Source organism: Sus scrofa, chromosome 2, assembly GCF_000003025.6.
Source record: "Sus scrofa isolate TJ Tabasco breed Duroc chromosome 2, Sscrofa11.1, whole genome shotgun sequence".
Taxonomy (NCBI): Eukaryota; Metazoa; Chordata; class Mammalia; order Artiodactyla; family Suidae; genus Sus; species Sus scrofa.
In genome coordinates, this window is record NC_010444.4 from 61,394,410 (window position 1) to 61,415,986 (window position 21,577).

Consider the following 21,577-nt stretch of genomic DNA (forward strand, 5'->3'; position numbering starts at 1 on the left):
TCTGCATTCTGCATCCTGCCTCCTGCCATACTTCCGGCCTTGGTGCTACTTCCGAGCCCATTCACCACCTCCCAACCCTCCCCCACCACCCGGCCCTTTCATCCTCCACACCCTCCTCGCTCACTCTTTGACAGAGAAGCAGTTTCCTAAAACCCAACGTTTTCTTGAGTTTATTGCCATATTTTGAGGGTTCAACAGATTACCTAATTTTGTAAACCTAATTAGTAGTGGTTAGTTTTCCAGCTTTTGGTAAATGATAGTAATATGTGAAATATATTGTTGGTGGCATTTAAGAATTGTCTTTTTTCTTTTTACCACTGCACCTGTGGCATATGAAAGTTCCTAGGCTAGGGGTGGAATTGGAGCTGCAGCTGCAGGCCTATGCCACAGACACCACATCTGTGACATACTCTGCAGCTTGCTGCAATGCTGGATCCTTAATCCGCTGAGCAAGGGGCAGGGATTGAATCTGCATCCTCACGGAGCTACACCCGGCTCTTAACTCACTATGCCACAGTGGGAACTCCTAAATTATTTTTTAAAATCAGTTTTATTGAGGTACAATTTATAAACAGTAAAAGACACCCATTTACATTGTACCCTTCCATGAATATTGTCACATTTATACACCTATGTAATCGCCTGTACAATCAAAATATAGAACATTTTGTCACCCCCAAATTCCTTTGTTCTTCTTTCCAGTTAACCCTTCTATCCCTCTTCCCAGGCAACTCCAAATCTGTTTTCTCTCACTATAGGTTGTGAATGTCTTTTTAAAAATGTTTCATGTACATGGAATCATAACACATGTGTTTTCTTGAGTTAGAGTTTCACTGGGCATAATGTGTTTGAGATCCCTCCTGTTGTTGGGTACAACAGTATTACCATTCTTCTTCTTTGGTGAGTGTTATTCCACATAACTGGAACAGACACCCACCCCCCACACCCACCATGTCCTCCACCTGCCTCTTGTTTGCAGAAAAACTTTAGCTTCCGAGGCTTCCTTTGAATTCCAAAGAGTAAATTTAATCAGAGAAGTGAGAAATTGCAGAAACAAAGGAAAACAGTCAAGTGAGACAAAATAATAATGGTTTAGCTATTAAACAAACTCAAGGGCCTTTGGTTCCTCCTCAAGGGCTATAGATAATATTCTGAGCCATATCCTTTAAGCTGTTTTGTAGATACTGAAACCTCTACCAGGTGAAGGAAGATAACTATATGCTGCCCACAAGCATATAGACCCCAGACTTGTTGGAACCAAAAAGTTGACGATGTTGACTCCCAGTTAACTCACCACCAGCCAATCAGAACTATGTCCATGAGCTGATCACGAACCCTGGCTTCACTCAGTGAGTTAAGGATCTTGCAGGGTGTGAGCTGAGGTGTAGGTCACAGATGCAGCTCAGATCTGGCAATTGCTGTGGCTGTGGCATAGGCCCGGCAGCTGTAGCTCCGATTGGACCCTAGCCTGGGAACTTTCACAGGCCGTGGGTGCAGCCATGTGTGTGTATGTGTGTGTTTTTATATATATAAAATAAAAACCTTTCCCTTAAAACAGAGAGTTTGGGCCTTTTGAACACTAGCTACCTGGACTCCTTGTTTGGTGCCCTGCAATAAACTCTGCACTTTCCTTCATCACAGCCTGGTGTCAGTAGATTGTGACAGGACCAAGTTTGATTTGGTAACACCATTATATAGAAATATATTCAATTTGTTTATCCACTCACCTGTGGATAGATACCTGGGTTGTTTCTAGTTTGTGGCCATAATGAATACAGCTGCTGTGAACATAAGCATATGTCTTTGTATGGACACAGGTCTCAATTCTCTTGGGCTCACTCCAGATGCCTTCACTACTTGAGGTAGAATTGTAGCAAGGTTTGGTTTTCCTCAGAATGAAATGTTGATTGTCAGCAACTCTGGCTTTGTGGCTGTGATAAGAGGAAATAATTGCAGAAGGTATACTGAAAAACCTGATCTTCCAGGAGTCCCCACTGTGGTACAACACTAGGATGCAGGTTCTGTGCCCTCCTGGCATAGTGGGTTAAAGCCTCTGGCATTGCTGCAGCTGTGGTGTAGTTCACAGCTGCAGATCGGATCTGATCCCTGGCCTGGGAATTCCATATGCCGAGTGATGGCCAAAAAAGAAAAGCAAAAAACATCTAATCTTCCAGTGTCATAACACCTGGGGCTCATGGGTTGGGTATTTTATTCCCTGATATCATGAATAATTTGTTGAATAAGCAGAACTATTATCATAACTAAAACACGGTTCTATTTTTGTTTCCTTCCATCCTTTTATTATTTATTTATTTAGTCTTTTTGCCTTTTCGAGGGCCACACCAGCAGCGTATGGAGGTTCCCAGACTAGGGGTCTAATAGGAGCTGTAGCCTCCAGCCTACACCAGAGCCACAGCAATGCCAGATCCAAGCCGTGTCTGTAACCTACACCACAGCTCACCACAACGCCAGATCCTTAACCCACTGAGCAAGGCCAAGGATCGAACTTGCAACTTCATGGCTCCTAGTTGGATTCGTTAACCACTGAGCCACGACAGGAACACCTTTTTTTTTTTTTTTTGTCTTTTGTACTTTTAGGGCTGCACCCATGGCAAATGGAGATTCCCAGGCTAGGGGTCTAATCAGAGCTGTAGCTGCCCGCCTACACCAGAGCCACAGCAATGCCAGATCTGAGCCACATCTGCAACCTACACCATAGCTCATGGCAATGTGGGATCCTCAACCCACTGAGTGAGGCCAGGGATTGAAGTCGCAACCTTATAGTTCCTAGTCGGATTTGTTTCCACTGTGCCACAATGGGAACTCCAACTTTTCTTTTGGCCATCCTTTTAAACATTGTATTTTTCAATGTGGGTCATCTTCCTTTGCCCTGGGTGATAATGCTGTCAGCCCCTGGCTCTCCTCTCATTTTTTTAGTGTGAAGAAAAGACAGGAAACTCCCTTTATGTGGTAACTAAGCCTCAATTCAATAAGTGGAGTGTCCAGAACTTGATTTGGACAACAGTCTCTTCTTTCCTTTAGCTGGAATGTACTACTGCTAAAAACAAAAAAGACAACAGGCCTCAAATGGAGCCACTTATGCTAAGTTCCACATCACCAAACTGAGAATTTAATTACAGTTTTAGCTCTTCCCGAAATGGAATCTTAAACCAGTCAATCAAGAATTGCCTGGTCATCACTAGTTAGGTAATCTGACTGATAGACTCCTACTGTCTCCTAAAGGAAAGTAATCTTGCAGTAACCAACCTGGTAATATAACACAAAACATAAAATTTACTAATATAACCACTTTATTTAATTTTTTTTGCCATGCCTGCAGCATGTGGAGGTTCCCAGGCCATGGGCTGAACCCATGCCTCAGCAACCTGAGCTGCTGCAGTGAAAATGCCAGATTCTTAACCTGCTGTGCCACAAGGGCACTCCTAATGTAACCACTTTAAATTGTACAATTCATTAAAAAAAGAAAGAAATTTAGGAACTCCCATTGCGGCTTAGGATAACAAACCCGACTAGTACCCAGGAGGACACAGATTCAATCCCTGGCATCGCTTAGTGGGTTAAGGATCAGGTGTTGCTGTGAGCTCTGGTTTGGGTTGGCAGCTACAGCTCCGATTGGACCCCTAGCCTGGGAACTTCTATATGGTGCAGGTGCAGCCCTAAAAAATAAATAAATAAGTAAATTGTACAATCCATCAACATGAAATACATTCATGATATTTTGCATCTATTTATTTTTTATCAGATAACAAAACATCTACAGACATTAATTGTGGAATATGAAATTGAAAAAATACAGAGAAACCCAAAGAAGACAGTAGAAATCACACCCATCCAGGGAAAAAAAATCTGTTACTGTTTTCATTTCTTTGTTTTAGTCTCTTATTATCTATACTTTAAAACAAAATAAATGAGATCTTACTCTATACTTGCTTTCTCACTATTTCCCCTTTACCCTAACAGAATATTGTGACTGCTTTCATGTCCTGAGTTAAAAAATTTATCACTTGGTTTTTATTTTTATTTATTTATTTACTTATTTATTTTTGTCTTTTTGCCATTTCTCGGGCCGCTCTCGCGGCATATGGAGGTTCCCAGGCTAGGGGTCGAATCGGAGCTGTAGCCACCGGCCTATGCCAGAGACACAGCAACGCGGGATCCGAGCCGCGTCTGCAACCTACACCACAGCTCACGGCAACGCCAGATCGTTAACCCACTGAGCAAGGGCTGGGACCGAACCCGCAACCTCATGGTTCCTAGTCAGATTCGTTAACCACTGTGCCACGACAGGAACTCCCTATCACTTGGTTTTTAAGACTGAGGGAAGGAGGGAAGAAACCTAAGACCTCCCATAATCCTTTGCTGACATTAACACACACACGCACACTCCATGTAAGAAAACCACACAGTACCAAAAATAAATAAATAAATAAATAAATAAAAGTTAAAAGAAAAAAGGAAAACAAAAAGTAGAAACTTCCCTTCCTGCCTCCTTCCAAAGTGATTAACAGGTTCATTTTGATTCTTTACAGCACAGAAATGTGTACATGCTAACATAATGTGTGTGTGCATGTGTATGTGTATGTGGTGTTCTTTTATTTATGCCCTTAGCTTTTCATTTATCAAAATGTCTTCGAGCTCTTTACAAGACAACAGGTATACCTCCACCCCACCTTCCTCAAAGAAGATGTCCTTAGCCCTCCCCAAGACCATCACAAATCTTATCTCACTTTTGCAAATGGCTTGAATCTGTCGCAGTGGAATTGCTGAGTCCAAGAGTGTGTGCATTTGTGCATTTAAATGTGCACTTCTGGAGTTCCCGTCGTGGCGCAGTGGTTAACGAATCCGACTAGGAACCATGAGGTTGCGGGTTCGGTCCCTGCCCTTGCTCAGTGGGTTAACGATCCGGCGTTGCCGTGAGCTGTGGTGTAGGTTGCAGACGCGGCTCGGATCCCGCGTTGCTGTGGCTCTGGCGTAGGCCGGTGGCTACAGCTCCGATTGGACCCCTAGCCTGGGAACCTCCATATGCCGCGGGAGCGGCCCAAAGAGATAGCAAAAAGACAAATAAATAAATAAATAAATGTGCACTTCTCTTGAACAAATTGTGTGTGGTGCTTTCATGGGGAAGACTGACGGTTGGAGGAAGGAGAAGAACCGACAATTAGCGCCCCCAAATCTGCAGGGGGGCGGACAAAGGAGGGCGCGGTGTCTGCCTTTTTCCTTCCTACCTGCAGGGGTCAGCAAACGACTGCCCAATTTTCTAGTTATAGGCTCCGGAGGAGTTGATGAGATCACCAAGAAAGATTGCGGGGCCAGCCGATGGGGTCGACCGGGTGGCGCCGGCTTACTCGTGGGACCATCCACGAGAGAATTAACTCCTCAGGGAGGGACAGAGAAATCTGTTCTCTCCCAGCCAACCCAGTGGCTTTGGAGCTCTTTTTTGACACTTCCAAGGCTGCGTGCCCTGGAGCGAGTTGTCTGATCTCTCTGAGCTTCTCTTTCCTCTTATAAAATGGGGATAAGGATGATAACAACAGCACCAGCTAATACTTTATATGAACTTATGTGGATCATTTCACTGACTCTCATAGCTACCCTATTATGTAAACCATCTGATTTTATAGGTGGGAAAACTGAGGTACCAACTATAATCCATCCTTACTTTTGTCCCCCACTATATGCCATCCACTGTAAGATGCATCACTATTTTATGAACCTTAAAAAAGTGTTTCTCAACCCTTTCCCCCCATTATTACCCTCTAAAGAAACAATTTTGGGTTCCCACTGCAGCACAGTGGGTTAAAAATCTGACTTCAGTGGCTCAGGTTGCTGGGGAGGTGCGGGTTGGATTCCTGTCCCAGTGCAGTGGATTAATGGATCCAGTGTCACTGAGGCTGCAGTGTAGGTTGCAGCTGTGGCTTGGATTCAGTCCCTAACCTGGGGACTTCCATAGGCCCTGGATGCAGCCATAAAAGAAACCATTTTAATTAATTTAATAAAAGATGCTCAATATTAATAAATAAGAATTTTTCAAGGGGAGTTTAAGCTTTGGAGAGCCACAAAACATTGAAGAACTGAAGATTCTCTTACCCTCTCCACCCCCTCCAACCAATTTTCACTCCCTTGGGGGCAGTATTACCCTATTGCTATTCTGTGTTCTAAGGGGGAAAAGGTGCCAAATAAACTCTGACATAGTGTTTGTGATCACTTAAAATTTTAATTTTTAATTTTAATTTTTTTTTTTTTTTTTTTTTTTTTTTGCTTTTTAGGGCCACACCTGCAGCATATGGAAGCTTCCAGGCTAGAGGTTGGGTAGGAGCTGTAGCTACAGGCTTACATCACAGCCACCAGATCTGAGCCTCGTCTGCAACCTATACCACAGCTCATGGCTCACGATGGCAATGACAGATCCTTAACCCACTGATCGAGGCCAGGGATTGTACATGTGTCCTCATGGATACTAGAAGGGCTCATTTCTGCTGAGCCACAGTGGGAACTCCCTAAAATTTTTATTTTATATGCTTTTAAAGAGTCTTGAGATTTTCATTGTATACTACTGCTGTGTATACATACAAAGAAAACACAACAGATCAGTTAAACTTTCCTAAACATCTTCATATTCGAAGTATACTTTTCAAAATCACTTTCCAACTCTAGGTTGTCGATGTCTAAGCTTTGTTGAATGACATCACCCTCTATGCCATCAAGGACCCTCATAAGGAACTTTTTTTTTTTTTTTTTTTTTGTCTGTGTGTCTTTTTGCCATTTCTTGGGCCACTCCCGTGGCATATGGAGGTTCCCAGGCTAGGGGTCCAATCGGAGCTGTAGCCACCAGCCTATGCCAGAGCCACAGCAACTTGGGATCCAAGCCGTGTCTGCGACCTACACCACAGCTCACGGCAAGGCTGGATCCCTAACCCACTGAGCAAGGGCAGGGACCGAACCCGCAACCTCATGGTTCCTAGTCGGAGTCGTTAACCACTGCGCCACGACGGGAACTCCAGGAGCATTTTTTTCTTTCTTTTCTTTTTTCTTTCTTCTTCTTCTTCTTCTTCTTTTTTTTTTTTTTTTTTGTTTGTCTTTTTAGGGTTTTACCCATGGCATATGGATGTTCCCAGGCTAGGGGTTGAATCAGAGCTGCAGCTGCCAGCCTTCACCACAGCCACAGCAACTCAGAATCTATGTGTCTGTGAACTAAACCACAGCTCACGGCAACATCGGCTTAAACCACTGAGCAAGGCCTTGTCCTACTGGATACTAGTCAAATTCATTACCACCGAGCCGCAATGAAAATTCCTCTTTTCTTTTCTTTTTTTTTTTTTTCTCTTTGTCTTTTTGTCTTTTGGGGCCACACCAGTGGCATATGGAGGTTCCCATGTTAGGGGTCGAATCAGATCTGCAGCTGCCGGCCCACGCCACAGTCACAGCAACGCGGGATCCGAACTGTGCCTGCCACCTACACCACGGCTCACGATGGCAATGACAGATCCTTAACCCACTGAGCGAGGCCAGGGATTGAACCTGTGTCCTCATGGATGCTACTCAGGTTCGTTAACCAATGAGCCATGACAGGAACTCCATCTTTTCTTTTATTTTAAAGATTATTGAAGCATAGTTGATTTACAATGTTGTGGTAATTTCTGCTGTACAACAAAGTGATTCAGTTATATATGTACATACATCCATTCTCTTTGAGATTCTGTAGTCTATACCGTAAGGGAATTTAAAAATACCTTGTTCTGCTTTGCCCCATGGCTGAAATCCAGGATATAAAATAAGATATTGTTGCATATTGTTTATCATAATAAAGCTGGAACTGATCTGTGCCAAGATAAAATTATTTATACCATAAAAAAATGATTGCTTGGAAAAACAAAAAAGAAAAAATTTCGTCATTGGAGCTGGTGTATTGGAGACACAACCCCAAATGTCTATGAGTAGTAGCTTAATTAATGAAGATTAATTACCTTAATCATAGTTAGTGCTTGCTGAGTCCCTGCATAGCACCAGCTGGCTGGCTCCCTCTCAATTCTGGGACACTCACTCCAGGCTCAGGGCCTTTGCACTTGCTGTTCCCACTGCCAAGGACTCTCTTCCCACTCAGTTTATTTACTCATTTTCTTCTAGTCCCTACTCATATGTCAACCTGTCAGAGGTGTCTTCCTTTCCTAATATCTATAGCCCACTCTCATATCTATCTTTGTCATTTTATTTTCCTTCCTATAATTTAGCACTCCTCACTAATTATGTGTTTTAAAATTTTTATTGGAATATAGCTGATTTACAACATTGTGTTAGTTTCAGGTGTACAGCAAAGTGATTCAGATATATATATATCTCCATATATCCATTTCTTTTCCCATGTAGGTCACTACAGAGTATTGATAGATTTCCCTGTGCTGTACAGTAGGTCCCGGAGGAGTAATTACGTGTTTCTTTGGTGGCTTCACTGGAATGTGAGATCTGTGAGAACAGGAACTTGGTTTTGTTCATGGATGCATTACCCAGGACAGCGCCTGGCACACAGTTGGTATTCAGTCATTTGTTGTTGATGGTGGGGATGTTGCATAACCAAAATCACAAAGTGTCTGATGGGGTCAGACATAGGAAGCTGGACTTAATGAGGCAATGGGGAGGAAGGAGGTCTTTAAAAATTAGTTTTGTTATTATTTTTATTTGTATATTTTAATTTTTCTTTTTTGGCTGCTCCTGCAGCATGCAGAAGTTCCCAGGCCAAGGACTGAACCAGAGCCATAGCATTGACAATGCCAGGTCCTTAACTCATGGAGCCACCAGGGAACTCCCATTATCATCTTCATTTAAAAAAAGAAGTATTTGCAAGCAATAACATTCACCTGTTTTGGTGTACTGTATTATGAGTTTTGACAAATGAATATAGCCATGTTACAATCAAGATATAGAACAGTTCCATCACCTTCGAATTCCCTTGTCCCTCTCCGCCCCAACCCCTCAGCCCCTGGCAACCATTGCTCTGTTTTCTGTTCCTATGATCTTGTCTTTCTGAGACTGTGACATAAGTGGAATCATTCAGTAGGTGGGTGGCCTCTTGAGTCACTTGAAAGAAGTGAGGCTTCTTTCACTTAGTGAAATGCATTCGATGTTCACCCACATTATGGATATCAGTTGTTGATTCCTTTTTATGACTGAGTAGTATTTTATTGTATGGAAAAACTGCAGTTTCTTATCCATTCTTTAGGTGAAGGGCATTTGTGTTGTTTCCAGTTTTTGAAGATTATGACTAAAATTGATATAAAATTTTATGTACAAAAAATTAAAGCTGAAATATAATCAATAAAGTTACCCTTTAAAATGCATAATTCAGTGGCATATAGCACATTCACAAAGCTGTGCAACCTTCCCCACTATCTAATTCCAGAGCATTTGCAGCATCTCAAAAAAGAGAGACTTACAGCCAATAGCAACCCCTCTCCATTCTCCTCCTTTAGCCCCTGGCAACTCTGTTTTCTCTCTATGTAGATTTGCCTCTTTTAAACATTTCATGTAAATGGGATCATACAACATGGGACTTTTTGTGTTTCGCTTCTTTCACTCAGAATAATAATTTTGAGGTTCATCCATGTTGTAGCATGAATCAGTGAATCATTCTTTGTTATAACTGCACTATTTCATAGTGTGGATAGACCACAGTTCCTTTATTCATCGACCTATTGGTAGCCATTTGGGTTGTTTCTACTTTCTGGCTATTTTGAATAATGCTGCTATGAACATTCATGTACAAATTTTTATGTGGACTTTTTTTTTTTTTTTTTTTTTTTTTTAGGGCTGCACCTGCAGCATATGGAAGTTCCCAGGCTAGGGGCTGAATTGGAGCTGCAGCTACCAGCCTACACCACAGCCACAGAAACACCAAATCTGAGTCACATCTGAGAACTATGCTGCAACTTGTGGCAATGCCAGATCTTTAACCCACCTAGTGAGGCCAGGGATCAAATCTGTATCCTCATGGATGCCATGTCGGATTCTTAACCTGCTGGGCCACAACAGGAACAACTGAACCTATATTTCAATTCTCTCCAGCTAGGAGTAAAAATTGCTGGGTCATATGGTAACTCTAAGTTTAACTTTTTATTTTTTATTTTTGTCTTTTTAGGGCTGCACCCTTGGCGTATGGAAGTTCCCAGTCTAGGGGTCCAATCGGAGCCATAGCAATAGCAATGCGACATCTGAGCCGAGGCTAAGACCTACACCACAGCTCATGGCAATGCCAGATCCTAAACCCATTGGGCAAGGCCAGGGATGGAACCTGCGTCCTCATGGTTACAGGAGGTTGGTTGGTTGGTTTCGTTAACTGCTGAGCCACGATGGGAACTCCCAAGTTTAACTTTTTAAAGAACTGCCAGACTGTTTTCCAAGGTGGCTATGTCATTTTACATTCCCATTGGCAGTAGGATGGTTCCAATATCTCCACATCCTGGCTGACACTTGTTATTGTCTATCTTTCTTATTATAACCATCTTAGGGGGTGTGAAGTGGTATTTTTTTTTTTTTTTTTTTTTTAAGGGCTGCACCTGCAGCATATGGAGGTTCCCAGGCTAGGGGTCAAATCTGAGCTATAGCCACTGGCCTGCACCACAGCCACAGCAATGCCAGATCCGAGCTGCAGCTGTGATCTACATCACAGCTCACAGCAATCCCAGACCCACTGAACGAGGCCAGGGATCAAACCTGCATCTTAATGGACATTAGTCAGATTCATTTCCACTGAGTCATGATGGAAACTCCTGTCATTGTGGTTTTGACTTGCATTCATCTAATGACTAATGATGTTGAGGGTCTTTTCATGTGCTCATTGGCCATGGAGAAATGTCTATTCAAATCTGTTACCCATTTGCTTTGTTTTGTTTTGTTTTAATAGACTTTATTTTTATTTTTTATTTTTTGCTTTTTAGGGCTGTACCCATGGCACATGGAGGTTCTCAACCTAGGGGCTGAATTGGAGCTACATTTGCCAGCCTATGCCACAGCCATAGCAACACCAGATCTGAGCCATGTCTGTGACCTATACCACAGCTCATGGCAACGCCAGATCCTTAACCCACTGAGTGAGGCCAGGGATCGAACCCGAAACCTCATGGTTCCTAGTCGGATTTCGTTTCTGCTGTGCCACGGTGGGAGCTCCTTTATAGACTTTATTTTTAGAGCAGTTTTAGTTCACAGCAAAATTAAGAGGAAGGTATAGGGATTTCTCTTATATCTCCTGCCCGGCAGCCTCCTCAGTTATCAACATCCCTTGCCAGAGTGTTACAATTTTTTTTTTTTTTTGTCTTTTTGCCATTTCTTGGGTCGCTCCTGTGGCATATGGAGGTTCCCAGGCTAGGGGTCCAATCGGAGCTGTAGCCACCGGCCTACGCCAGAGCCACAGCAATGCGGGGTCCAAGCCGTGTCTGCGACCTACACCACAGCTCATGGCAACGCCGGATCCTTAACCCACTGAGCGAGGCCAGGGATCGAACCCGAAACCTCATGGTTCCTAGTCGGATTCATTAACCACTGAGCCAGGACGGGAACTCCAGCGTGTTACAATTGATGAAACAACATTGCCCCATCATCAGCCAGGGTACATAGTTTACATTAGAATTCACTCATGCTGTGTTTGGACAATTGTATAATGACACACATCCATCCGTATAGTATCACACAGAGTAATTTCACTGCCCTAAAAATCCTCTGTGTTTCACATATTCACCCCCTCCATCCCCCTAACCTTTGCCCATTTTTTACTTGGCTTATGTGTCTTTTTGTTGTAGACTTGTAACAGTTTTTATACAGCCTAGAGACTAGTCACTTATCAATTATATGATTTATAAATGTTTCTATTTTGTGGGCACATATAGGTTTTCATTTCCCCTGGGCAAATATCAGTGGGATTGCTGAGTAATATGTAAAGTGCACGTTTAACTTTACAAAAAACTGCCAACCCATTTTCCAGAGTGGCTGTACCATTTTGCATCACCACAAGCAGCATATAAGAGTTCCAGTTGTTCAACATCCTTGTCAACACTTGGTATGGTCAGTTTTTTTTTCTCAAAAATTATATTCGGGGGGGGCGGTCTTTAAATCCTGGTCATAGTCACATTTTTTTTTTTAGGGCCACACCTGTGGCACATGGAAGTTCTAGGCTATGGGTCAAATTGGAGCTGTGGCTGCCAGCCTGCATCACAACCACAGCAATGCCAGATCCAAACCACATCTGTGACCTACACCAACAGCTTGTGGCAACGCTGGATAATTAACTAAGTGAGGCTAGGGATCTAACCAGCATCCTCATGGATACTAGTTGGGTTCTGAACCCACTGAACAACAACGGATCTCCTCATAGTCACATTTTATAAGATGATGTCACATGCTTGAGCAGAGGATGGAAGCTGAGACAGGGACCAGAGGAGCCTGGTGGGAGGAATGCAATGGTCCAGGCCAGGGATAGTGGGGATGAGGGAAGAGGAAGATTCACAAGTGGTTCAGGGGGCCAGGGTATGGAGCTGGAAGTAGCTGAGCAGGAGAAAAAAGTGGAAGGAGGCCAGATCTAGAGTGGGAAGGGCATGGGAGTGCCAAGTTGGGAATTTCTGGCTCCCCAATTTTCTGCCCAAGAGCATTCTGGGTTTGAATAAGGTTGGTAGCTGCTACATTGTATTTGCCTCCTGGGGATGCCTGGTGCACATTAGCACATTAAAGGCTCTGACAAGTTCTGCAACAAAAAACTCTGTTGTTATTTAACCCAAACTTAGACATTGGATTGCTTTTCTCAAGCCATAACATTACTCTCATCATCATTTCCAATGCACAATTCATCTTTTTTATTCCCCATTATGTGCCTAGAATTGGGTTATATCCAATGGTCAAATATTTTGGGAGGGTGCATTAATGATCTTATTAGGTCTTCAGAACAACTCTGTGAAGTGGGTACTAATATAATTTCCACATTACAAACAAGGCTCAGAGAGGCCAGGTGATTTGCCTAAGGTCACACAGCTACTGTGTAGAGAAATGGAATTTGATCTGGAGTGTGCTCACAACCTTTCCACCACCCTGCCCATCTCCTGAAGGTGCCCCATACTGGGAGTTCCCCTGTGGCACAGCAGGTTAAAGATTTGGCATTGTCTCTGCAGTGGCTTGGGTCACTGCTGTGGCGCAGGTTTGATTCCTGGCCTGGGAACTTCCACATGTCGTGGATTTGGCAAAAAAAAAAAAAAAAAGAAAGAAAAAGAAAAAGAAAAAAATAATATTCCCCCATGCCCCTAGTCTCTCCTGGTAGTGGCAGCTGTGGTTTTCCCACTGAGGTGACCTCCCTGTGAGGAACCCTGTGACCTCCCACAGCCCTTCTCCTTCCCCTGATGGCCAAGGACACACTCAGGCCGTTGCCCAGAGAGCTTGGCTGTAACTTGAGTCTCACCCAGGCTGGGGGTGATGCGGCGGGTGGGCAGGTGACAGCCAGGGCAGGGAGATTTGCCCAGACACCAATGTGCGGCAGCCTGGCAACCGGCGTGGCCCTGAGGAGACTGGGGTCTTTTAGGAGTCTGTTCCAGAGTCCTGACAGTGGCCTTCACCATGGGCAACAAGCAGACAGTGTTCACACATGAGCAGCTAGAAGCGTATCAGGTAGGGGTGATGGACTGGACCCTTGGTGGCTTTGGCAGCCTTTGTTTCCTGGCCTGCGAGATGGGGACGGCCTCGCTTTCTTCCTGGGTGTGCACTCAGTAAGCATTCCTGGGGCAGTTCTGGGTGTGGCATCAGGCAGCGATGGGTATGCGATTGTGGGAGAAGAAAGAGGCCCTCCAGGCAGGCTCTGTGCCAAGCCAACATTTCTCTCCGCAGGACTGCACCTTCTTCACGAGGAAGGAAATCATGAGGTCAGTCTAGAGAGGAAAGGAAGGAAGAGCTGGACACTTTCTATATATTGCTGGATTTGCAGTTTGTCCTGGATTTGCCGTCTGACCTCACTCAATGCTTCATGGGGGTTAAATGGGGGGGATCGCGTGCATGGTCAGTGAATGGATGCAGAGAGGGGAAGGTTGAGAAGTCACATCTGGTCCTATTGTCACACTTCTAGGCTGACGACTTGGGCTTTCTTCTAAGGGTGGTGGGGAGCCATAGAGAGTGTGCGAGCAGGGGAGAGGCAGATCGGCATGTTAGGAAAGATCCCCCTGAAGCTGGTGTGAAGAGGCTGGGAACTGGGGGCAGACTCTAGAGCCAGCTTTGGGCTGTGGGTTTGGCATCAAGATTAGAGAGAGAGGAGGTGGCCCTGGGCTGCAGCAGGTCCCTGGTGTGAGCAAGGTGGGCATAGATGGACAGTCTATATCATCACTCAGCTCACAGAGCCATTGTCCAGAGGCCCCGACCCATGAACTTGGAGCTGTGAAACCCAAGCTGGCTGGGGTTTGACTGCAGAGTGATCGGGGCCAAGGCCCCAATTGTGTGGGCATTGGACATCCATTATTGATTGGCATACCTTTCGCCAGTTAGCCCCATTGTCTGGGGAAGAACAGCTCACAGGGTCGTCATGGCCATTACGATTGGATTACTGATGGGGAGACTGAGGCTCAGACACAAGAGACTTACCTTGGGCCGCTGGATAGATGGGTAGAGCCCAAGGAATTTGAGGGCTAACATTTTGTCTGTCTCAAGCTTCTTGCTTGTCAGACAGATCTACTCAGGAGAAGAAGGGAAGAGAGACTTGCTCAAAACTATGCAGAAACCCAAACCCAAACCCAGACTATTCTCTGAGATGATTCAGAACTGAAGCTTGAAATACCCCTTCCCTAGCCATCATATGACCCAGAGGCTCTGGTCCCCCTCAGGGACAGTCCTTAGATAGTCCTGTCCCCTTAGCAACTTGGGGATATCTGACTCATCAAGAATGGTCTCTGTAAGCCTGCTGCTCAGCATGCCCCAATGATGGTATGGTGTCATCAGGTGAGGGCATTGGAGTAGAGAGCTGGCCTCACAATCTAGGTAGTGTGTTTGGTGGCATTTGGTGTTTTACAAAATGCTTATCATTTACCCTTTTGGAAAATCTGAATAGTAGACTTTTTTCTGCTCTTCTGCATTATGGAAAGAGAGAAAGTATGAGGTTGGAGGTCTTTAGAGGCAAGGTCTTGCCAAAAACATGATGATGTCCAGAGATTCATAGATTGGCTCAGAATCTCTGAATGCTGATGTGCCCCAAGCACCCTCCTTCTGTCAACCTCATCTGCCTGGTAAGCTTCTACTCATGCTTCAAAGCCCAGCACCAATGCCCCCTCCTACAGGAAGTCCTTCCTCCTTCTTGGCTTGTTTTCCCCCCTCTGGTTTCCCCTAGCCCTGAAGCCTTCTCTTTACCTTGGCCTTGTCCCAGGAGGATAGACATGCCTATGTCTGGCCTTGTGTGTGTGAGGTTGGGCTCATGGCTGATAGTGCTTGGGGACTCAGCATTCTTCAGTATAGAGTGAACAGCTATAAGAGTGAAAGAGTAGGGACAAGCCACCCCTACTCATCTCCTAGATCTTCTCATTATTTTTCTCCCCACATCAGGCTCTTCTATCGCTACCAGGACCTGGCCCCCCAGCTTGTTCCTCTTGACTATACCAGCTGCCCTGATGTGAAGGTGCCCTATGAGCTCATTGGCAGCATGCCTGAGCTGAAGGTACGCCTGAACCATGGGACAGGTGGGGGAAAAAATTGTAGGAATATCCCTTGCTATATCCCTATGAGGTGAGTACTGTGATTATTTCCATTTTACAGATGAAGAAATTGAATTTCAGAGATGTCAAGACACTTGTTCATAGTAACACAACTAGGATGTGATAGAGACAGGAATCAAACTCTGGGTTGTAGGGAATATGAGACAAGACAATGCAGGAAAAGAGCTCGGCACAAGACCTGCTTCATGGCAAGTACTCAGGGAATGTTCTTTTTATAGTAGGAGCTAGTAAATGCAGGTTCTTCTCAGTTGGATGTTTGACACATAGTTTGTGACTATGAAGGGGACTTGTGGGGTGAGTGACTGTGAGTAGAGATTATTTTATCACAATGGACAGAAACCTGACTCAAGAAGGACAGAATGGGTTGGATCATGTGAACAAAAAATGCAGGGAGAAGGCTAGCAGCATGTATAGCTGGAACCAGGGTCTCTGAAGATATGCTTGAGAATCTGCCTCTATCTTTCAGCTTCTCTTAGGAAGAGGCTTCAGTCTCAGGCAGCCTGTCCTCTTGAGGTAGTGAAAGGAAAGCTTACCTGACCCAGATTTCCTCCCATCAGCTCTGCAACAAGCAGAAAGCAGATCTCTCCATCCAAACTTTTCAGAAACTGTCCCAGGGCAGCCTCTGATTGGCCAGTTTGAGTCACATGCCCAACCCAGAGGCAATCACAGTTGCCAGGAGAATGGGAATCTCTGATTGGCTTCTCCTGGGTCATGTGACTTCTTCTGGAGCTGGAAGTGGGGTCAACAGTCACCCAGACCCCGGGGGCGGGGGGGGAGAATGGAGCTGCCAGAAGTCCTCTCCAGGAACCACGGGAGGGAGGGAGTCTTGGTGAAGGGTACTTGGAGGTTCCCAGGAAGGAGGGAGTGATAACTATAGAACCTCCCCCACCACAAGATCCTGGTCAGGGATGGGCTCCCCGCTTCCTGTTTCTAGGACAACCCGTTCCGTGAAAGGATTGCCCAGGTCTTCTCTGAGGATGGGGATGGACACATGACCTTGGATAACTTCCTGGACATGTTTTCCGTGATGAGTGAAATGGCTCCCCGGGACCTCAAAGCCTACTATGCTTTTAAAATTTATGGTGTGTGCAGGGCCCCGGGGTGGGGAAGTGGGAACAAGGGTGGGTCCTGGGCCAGGGAATGCCCTGCTGTCACAAATATCTCCCCCAGGGCTCTGAGGTCCTGCATGGCCCAGTCCTTCACCCTGCTCTGGTACCTCCCACCTCATCCCTTTGCTCACTCCATTCCAGCCATACTGGCCTGGCTCTTTCTCCCAAACACAAAACTCCTTCTGCTTTCAGGCCTTTGCCTCTGCTGTGCCCTTTGTCTAGACTACCTTTCCCCTGGCTCCTTCTTACCTCGAAATTGAGGTCCAGAGTAGCCCTTGCCCCGAGTGACTCTCCATGCCACATAGTATTTCTCTCCTAGCATGGAGCAATGCTGCTTAATTTATTGTTCCTTCATCTGCTCACTTATAATTTCTCTCTGAGGAGACCCAAGGTCAGGGGTGGTGTGTTTTGTACACCATCTCTCTCTGTGTCTGGCACATAGTAGGTACTCAATAAATACTTGTTGAGGAGTTTTCACTGTGGCTCAGTGGGCTAAGAACCCAGCTAGTATCCATGAGGATGTGGCTTTGATCCCTGGCTTCATGCAGTGGGTTAAGGATCCAGTATTGCTGCAAGCTCTGGTGTAGGTCCCAGATGCAGCTTGGATCTGGCGTCGCTGTGGCTGTGGTGTAGGCTGGCAGCTGTGGCTCTGATTTGACCCCTAGCCAGTGAACTTCTGCAGGTGTGGCCCTAAAAAGAAAATAAATAAATATTTGCCAAATGAATGAATGAATGAATGAAAATTCATCACAGTGCCTGGCATACAGTAGGCACTCAATAAATACTTGTTGAAAGAGGGGATGAATAAGAAACAATTATCACATGCCTGACGCATAGTAGGTGCTCAATAAATACTTGAGTGAATGAATGACTTCCCAGCAGGTCCCTGCCCAATTCCAAAGCAAGATCCAGCTCTTACCCCCAGGGTCTTGTGTTCCTTCCAGTGCCTGAGTTTCCTCCGCTGTAACACGGGGACAAGATATACCCATGACTAGCCTGGCTTGCCTGCACCCTGCTGTCCCCTCACCCTCATGTCCCCTTCCATTCTGCTGTACAGACTTTAACAACGATGACTACATCTGTGCGTGGGACCTGGAGCAGACCGTGACCAAGCTGACACGAGGAGAGCTGAGTGCTGAGGAGGTGAGCCTGGTGTGTGAGAAGGTGCTGGATGAGGCTGATGGGGACCATGATGGGCGGCTTTCCCTGGAAGACTTCCAGAACATGATCCTGCGGGCACCAGACTTCCTCAGGTGATATTCCTCACTGCCCCACACAGTCAGTTCCCACCTCTGAGAGGCGCCCTTATGAAACAGGTTCACAGACTCCATTTGTGAAAGTTCCTTTGGTCATTCATTGGTGACCTCGGGAAATTTTCCCAACCTCCTTGTCTTCAGTCCCTGCGTGTTTAAAATGTGGATAATTGGCATTCCCACTGTGGTACAGTGGGTTAAGCATCTGATTGCAGCGGCTCGGTGGCTATAGAGATGTGGGTTCCAGCCCGGCCCAGAGCAGTGGATTAAAGGATCTGGTGTTGCTGCAGCTGTGGTGTAGGTTGCAGCTGTGGCTCGGATTCAATCCCTGGACTGGGAACTTCATATGCCACTGATGAAGCCATAAAAATAAATAAACTAAAATGGCAATAATTAGACACCCTGTTGACACCTCCTGTGTCACAGGGTCACAGCTCTTTGGGTGAGTGGAACACGCTTTGACTTCAGCCCTCACTTTCCTGAACATTTTGCAGTGAACAGACTACACAACTGTGCTTGGCAGCCCTGGGGAGAATCAGAGCCCCTGCTGCAGGGCAGAAAGTGGGGATTCAGCGAGTTAATGCAGGGGGTAGCCAGCCACTTTTTTCCATGCCTCCTGTGAACTAAGAAGGGTATTTATATTTTTAAATGGTTGGGGGGAAAAATCAAAGAATAATCATACTCCATGACACATGAAAATGATATGAAATTCAAATTTCTGTGTCCATTGCTAGTTTTATTGGTACACAGGCATGCCCACCTGTGTACATATTGTCTGTGGCTGCTCTTTTTTCTTTTTTTTCTTTTTACGGCCATACTTGTGGCATATGGAAGTTCCTGGGCTAGGGATCAAATGGGAGCTACAGCTGAGGCCTATACCACAGCCACAGCAACACCAGATCCAAGCCCCATCTGTGACCTACACCAAAGCCTGTGGCAACACTGGATCCTTAACCCACTGAGTGAGGCCAGGGCTTGAACCCACATCCTCATGGATACTAGTTGGGTTCTTAACCCACTCTGCCACAATGGGAGCTCCCTATGACTGCTTTTAAGCTACAAGATGTCCTTGAGTCATTGTGTAAGTTGGAAAATATCAACATTTGGCTCTTTGCAGAAAAAAAACTGACTCCTGATCTAGTACATGGAAAGAGTTTAGAGCAGTGCCTGGCTCATAGTAGGTGTTCAAGAACTGTGTGCTATGGTTGTTGTTGTGGCTATTATAACTGGTGGTAGCCTTGCATGCCCAGAGGGCCTCTCCTCTACCCTGAATAAGCAAGGCTGGATGAATCCCTTGCCACTAGCTGAGCACCCACTCTGTGTCCTGCCCCGCACATTCGCCCCCTTTGCCCTCATTACAGCCCTATGAAGGAGGGACAGCTATTACCCCCATTTTACAGGGAAGTAAACTGAGGCCCAGAGAGGGGTAGCCATGTACTTCAAGTCTGGGGCAGAGCCAGGATGTCAACTCCAATCCAAAATGGTGTGTTCTTGAGAGTTCCCATTTTGGCAGAGCAGAAACAAATCTGACTGGAATCCATGAGGACAGAGGTTTGATCCCTGGCCTTGCTCAGTGGGTTGGGGATCTGGCGTTGCCGTGAGCTGTGGTGTAAGTTGCAGACGTGGCTCGGATCCTGTGTTGCTGTGGCTGTGGCTGTGGCTGTGGCTGTGGCTGGCAGCCACAGCTCTGATTCAATTCCTAGCCTGGGAATTTCCAAATGCTGCAGATGCAGCTCTAAAAAGCAAAAAAAAAAAAAAAAAAAAAAAAAAAAAAAAAAAAAAAAAGTGTGTTCTTTCAACCCCTGTGGGGTCAGGAGAGCCATGGCCTGGGTTTTTTGGAGGGGGTCCAACTTCTCCCACCCCATGGCTCCTTGTTTGCCTCGGGGACTCCTGGTGGGAGTGTTGGGGAGGAGGACAGAGAAAGGGTGCCCTCTGCCTGCTGACAGACTCCTTTCCTCTTTGCACACAGCACCTTCCACATCCGTATATGAGGGTTCCGAGGAAGGAGAGACAAGCCAGAGGAAGGTGCAGTGACCCCTCAGTCCACTGCGGAATCTGGTCTCCCTGGGCTCTGGGAATAAATAAACACGCATCGCTGAATCACAGATGCTCACAAAAGATGTTTTCCACCTTAAACCTGGCAGACTAGAGGGAGGCGGCCTGGGATCTTGCCTCTATCCTCACTGTGTGATCCTGGGTGTGGATGCACCTTCTCAGGGTCATAATCTCCTCATTTGTACAAGAAGTGTCGAGGTCTTTACACATGGGTGGAAAAAGAATTTTCCAGCATAGCAAGGTGAAGAGAAAGAAGAGTTTATTGAGATGAGGGATGGTGCTAGCCCAGCTGGACGACTTCCTGAAGAACACGGAGAGCCAACCTGGAGGCCTTGGTCCTGTTTTTATAGCCCAGGGAGAGGAGAGGTCTTATAATAGACCTGCTGGCCTGCTGATTGGTTGGGGAAAGAGGGGTCTTATGATACACTTGCTGGTTGGTTGGGGGGTATAACGTCCCTTTAGGGCTGGGGTGAGGAGTGGGCCACATACCTTTCCTAGTAGGGGGTATAGGAAGGGGTAGGCCAGGTTGTTCAAGGTGGGGGAGGGGGCATTACAAGGATATGGATGGGGTGATGATAAGGGTCTGGTAATTCTTGTCTTGGTTCGAGGCTTTGAGTTCTAGCTCCTTGAAGGGTCTTTGAAGTCCCACAGGAAGGGGCTGACGTCTAGATTCTCTCTCCACTGTTAGGGCTGGTATTGCCTCCATGTGGGTCTTGGTGAGCAGAGATGAGGTGCTGAGGTCAGGCCTGTGCTGTCCCACCCCAGGGACTCCCTACCCCCAACTGCTTGTTGCTGAAACTTGGCCTCTGTCCACCAGTGTTGAATAGAAATATGGCAACGGAGTTTGGGGTAAAGGAGAAAAAAATAGCTTTATTGCTTTGCCAGGCAAAGGAGGCCATGGCAGGTGCACTCAAGTCTGTGCCCCCCTTGGGAGAGATTAGGAAGTGGTTTTATAGTTTTGGGAGTAGAAAATAGAGCCACAGATTAGGATCAGGTTAAATGCTACCTTTCATTCTTCTTCAAAGTTGGTGTTTAGTGGCCCAAGGACAGGTTCTGATGGTCATCCTCTCTTTCATTTGTTGGAGATTTTAGTTCTGCAGAAGATCTCAAGGATATTGCTATGTATATATCTTGAAGAGAAACCAGGACCCTGTCCCAAGGCTACACTATTGTCTCTTGACTTCTCCTCCCTGGTCCCTGCATTCCCTCCCTTCTCTGATTAGCAACTGTTTGAACCTGCCCTTTGGAAATCAGGGAAGGTCATAGAGGCTGAAGCTTATTCCCTAAGAACAAGAAATGGGGGAAACAGAAAGGCTTGTGCCCAGGAGCCCCACAGGGTCCTGCCAGTTTCATGTTCAAGTACCTTTTCTTCCCCTCTCAACCCCTGAATTCTTCAAGGGGACTAAAGCATCATCAACTTGAT

General features: G+C 45.8%; 1 protein-coding gene across 2 annotated transcripts in view; it reads left to right on the forward strand.

Annotated features, from left to right (window-relative positions):
• CIB3 (calcium and integrin binding family member 3) overlaps positions 1–21,359 on the forward strand; it is a 29,580-nt gene extending 8,221 nt beyond the window's left edge. The window contains exons 1-6 of one of the 2 annotated variants that reach the window (XM_013994644.2): positions 13,291–13,656; positions 13,873–13,907; positions 15,568–15,679; positions 16,672–16,819; positions 17,904–18,099; positions 20,069–21,359. In XM_013994644.2, coding sequence (XP_013850098.2) covers positions 13,606–13,656; positions 13,873–13,907; positions 15,568–15,679; positions 16,672–16,819; positions 17,904–18,099; positions 20,069–20,090 — 564 coding nt within the window. In that variant the 5' untranslated portion in view covers positions 13,291–13,605 and the 3' untranslated portion in view covers positions 20,091–21,359. Of the gene's footprint in view, positions 1–13,290; positions 13,657–13,872; positions 13,908–15,567; positions 15,680–16,671; positions 16,820–17,903; positions 18,100–20,068 lie in introns of those variants that run through there. The other variant, XM_021083597.1, reaches the window with a different exon arrangement.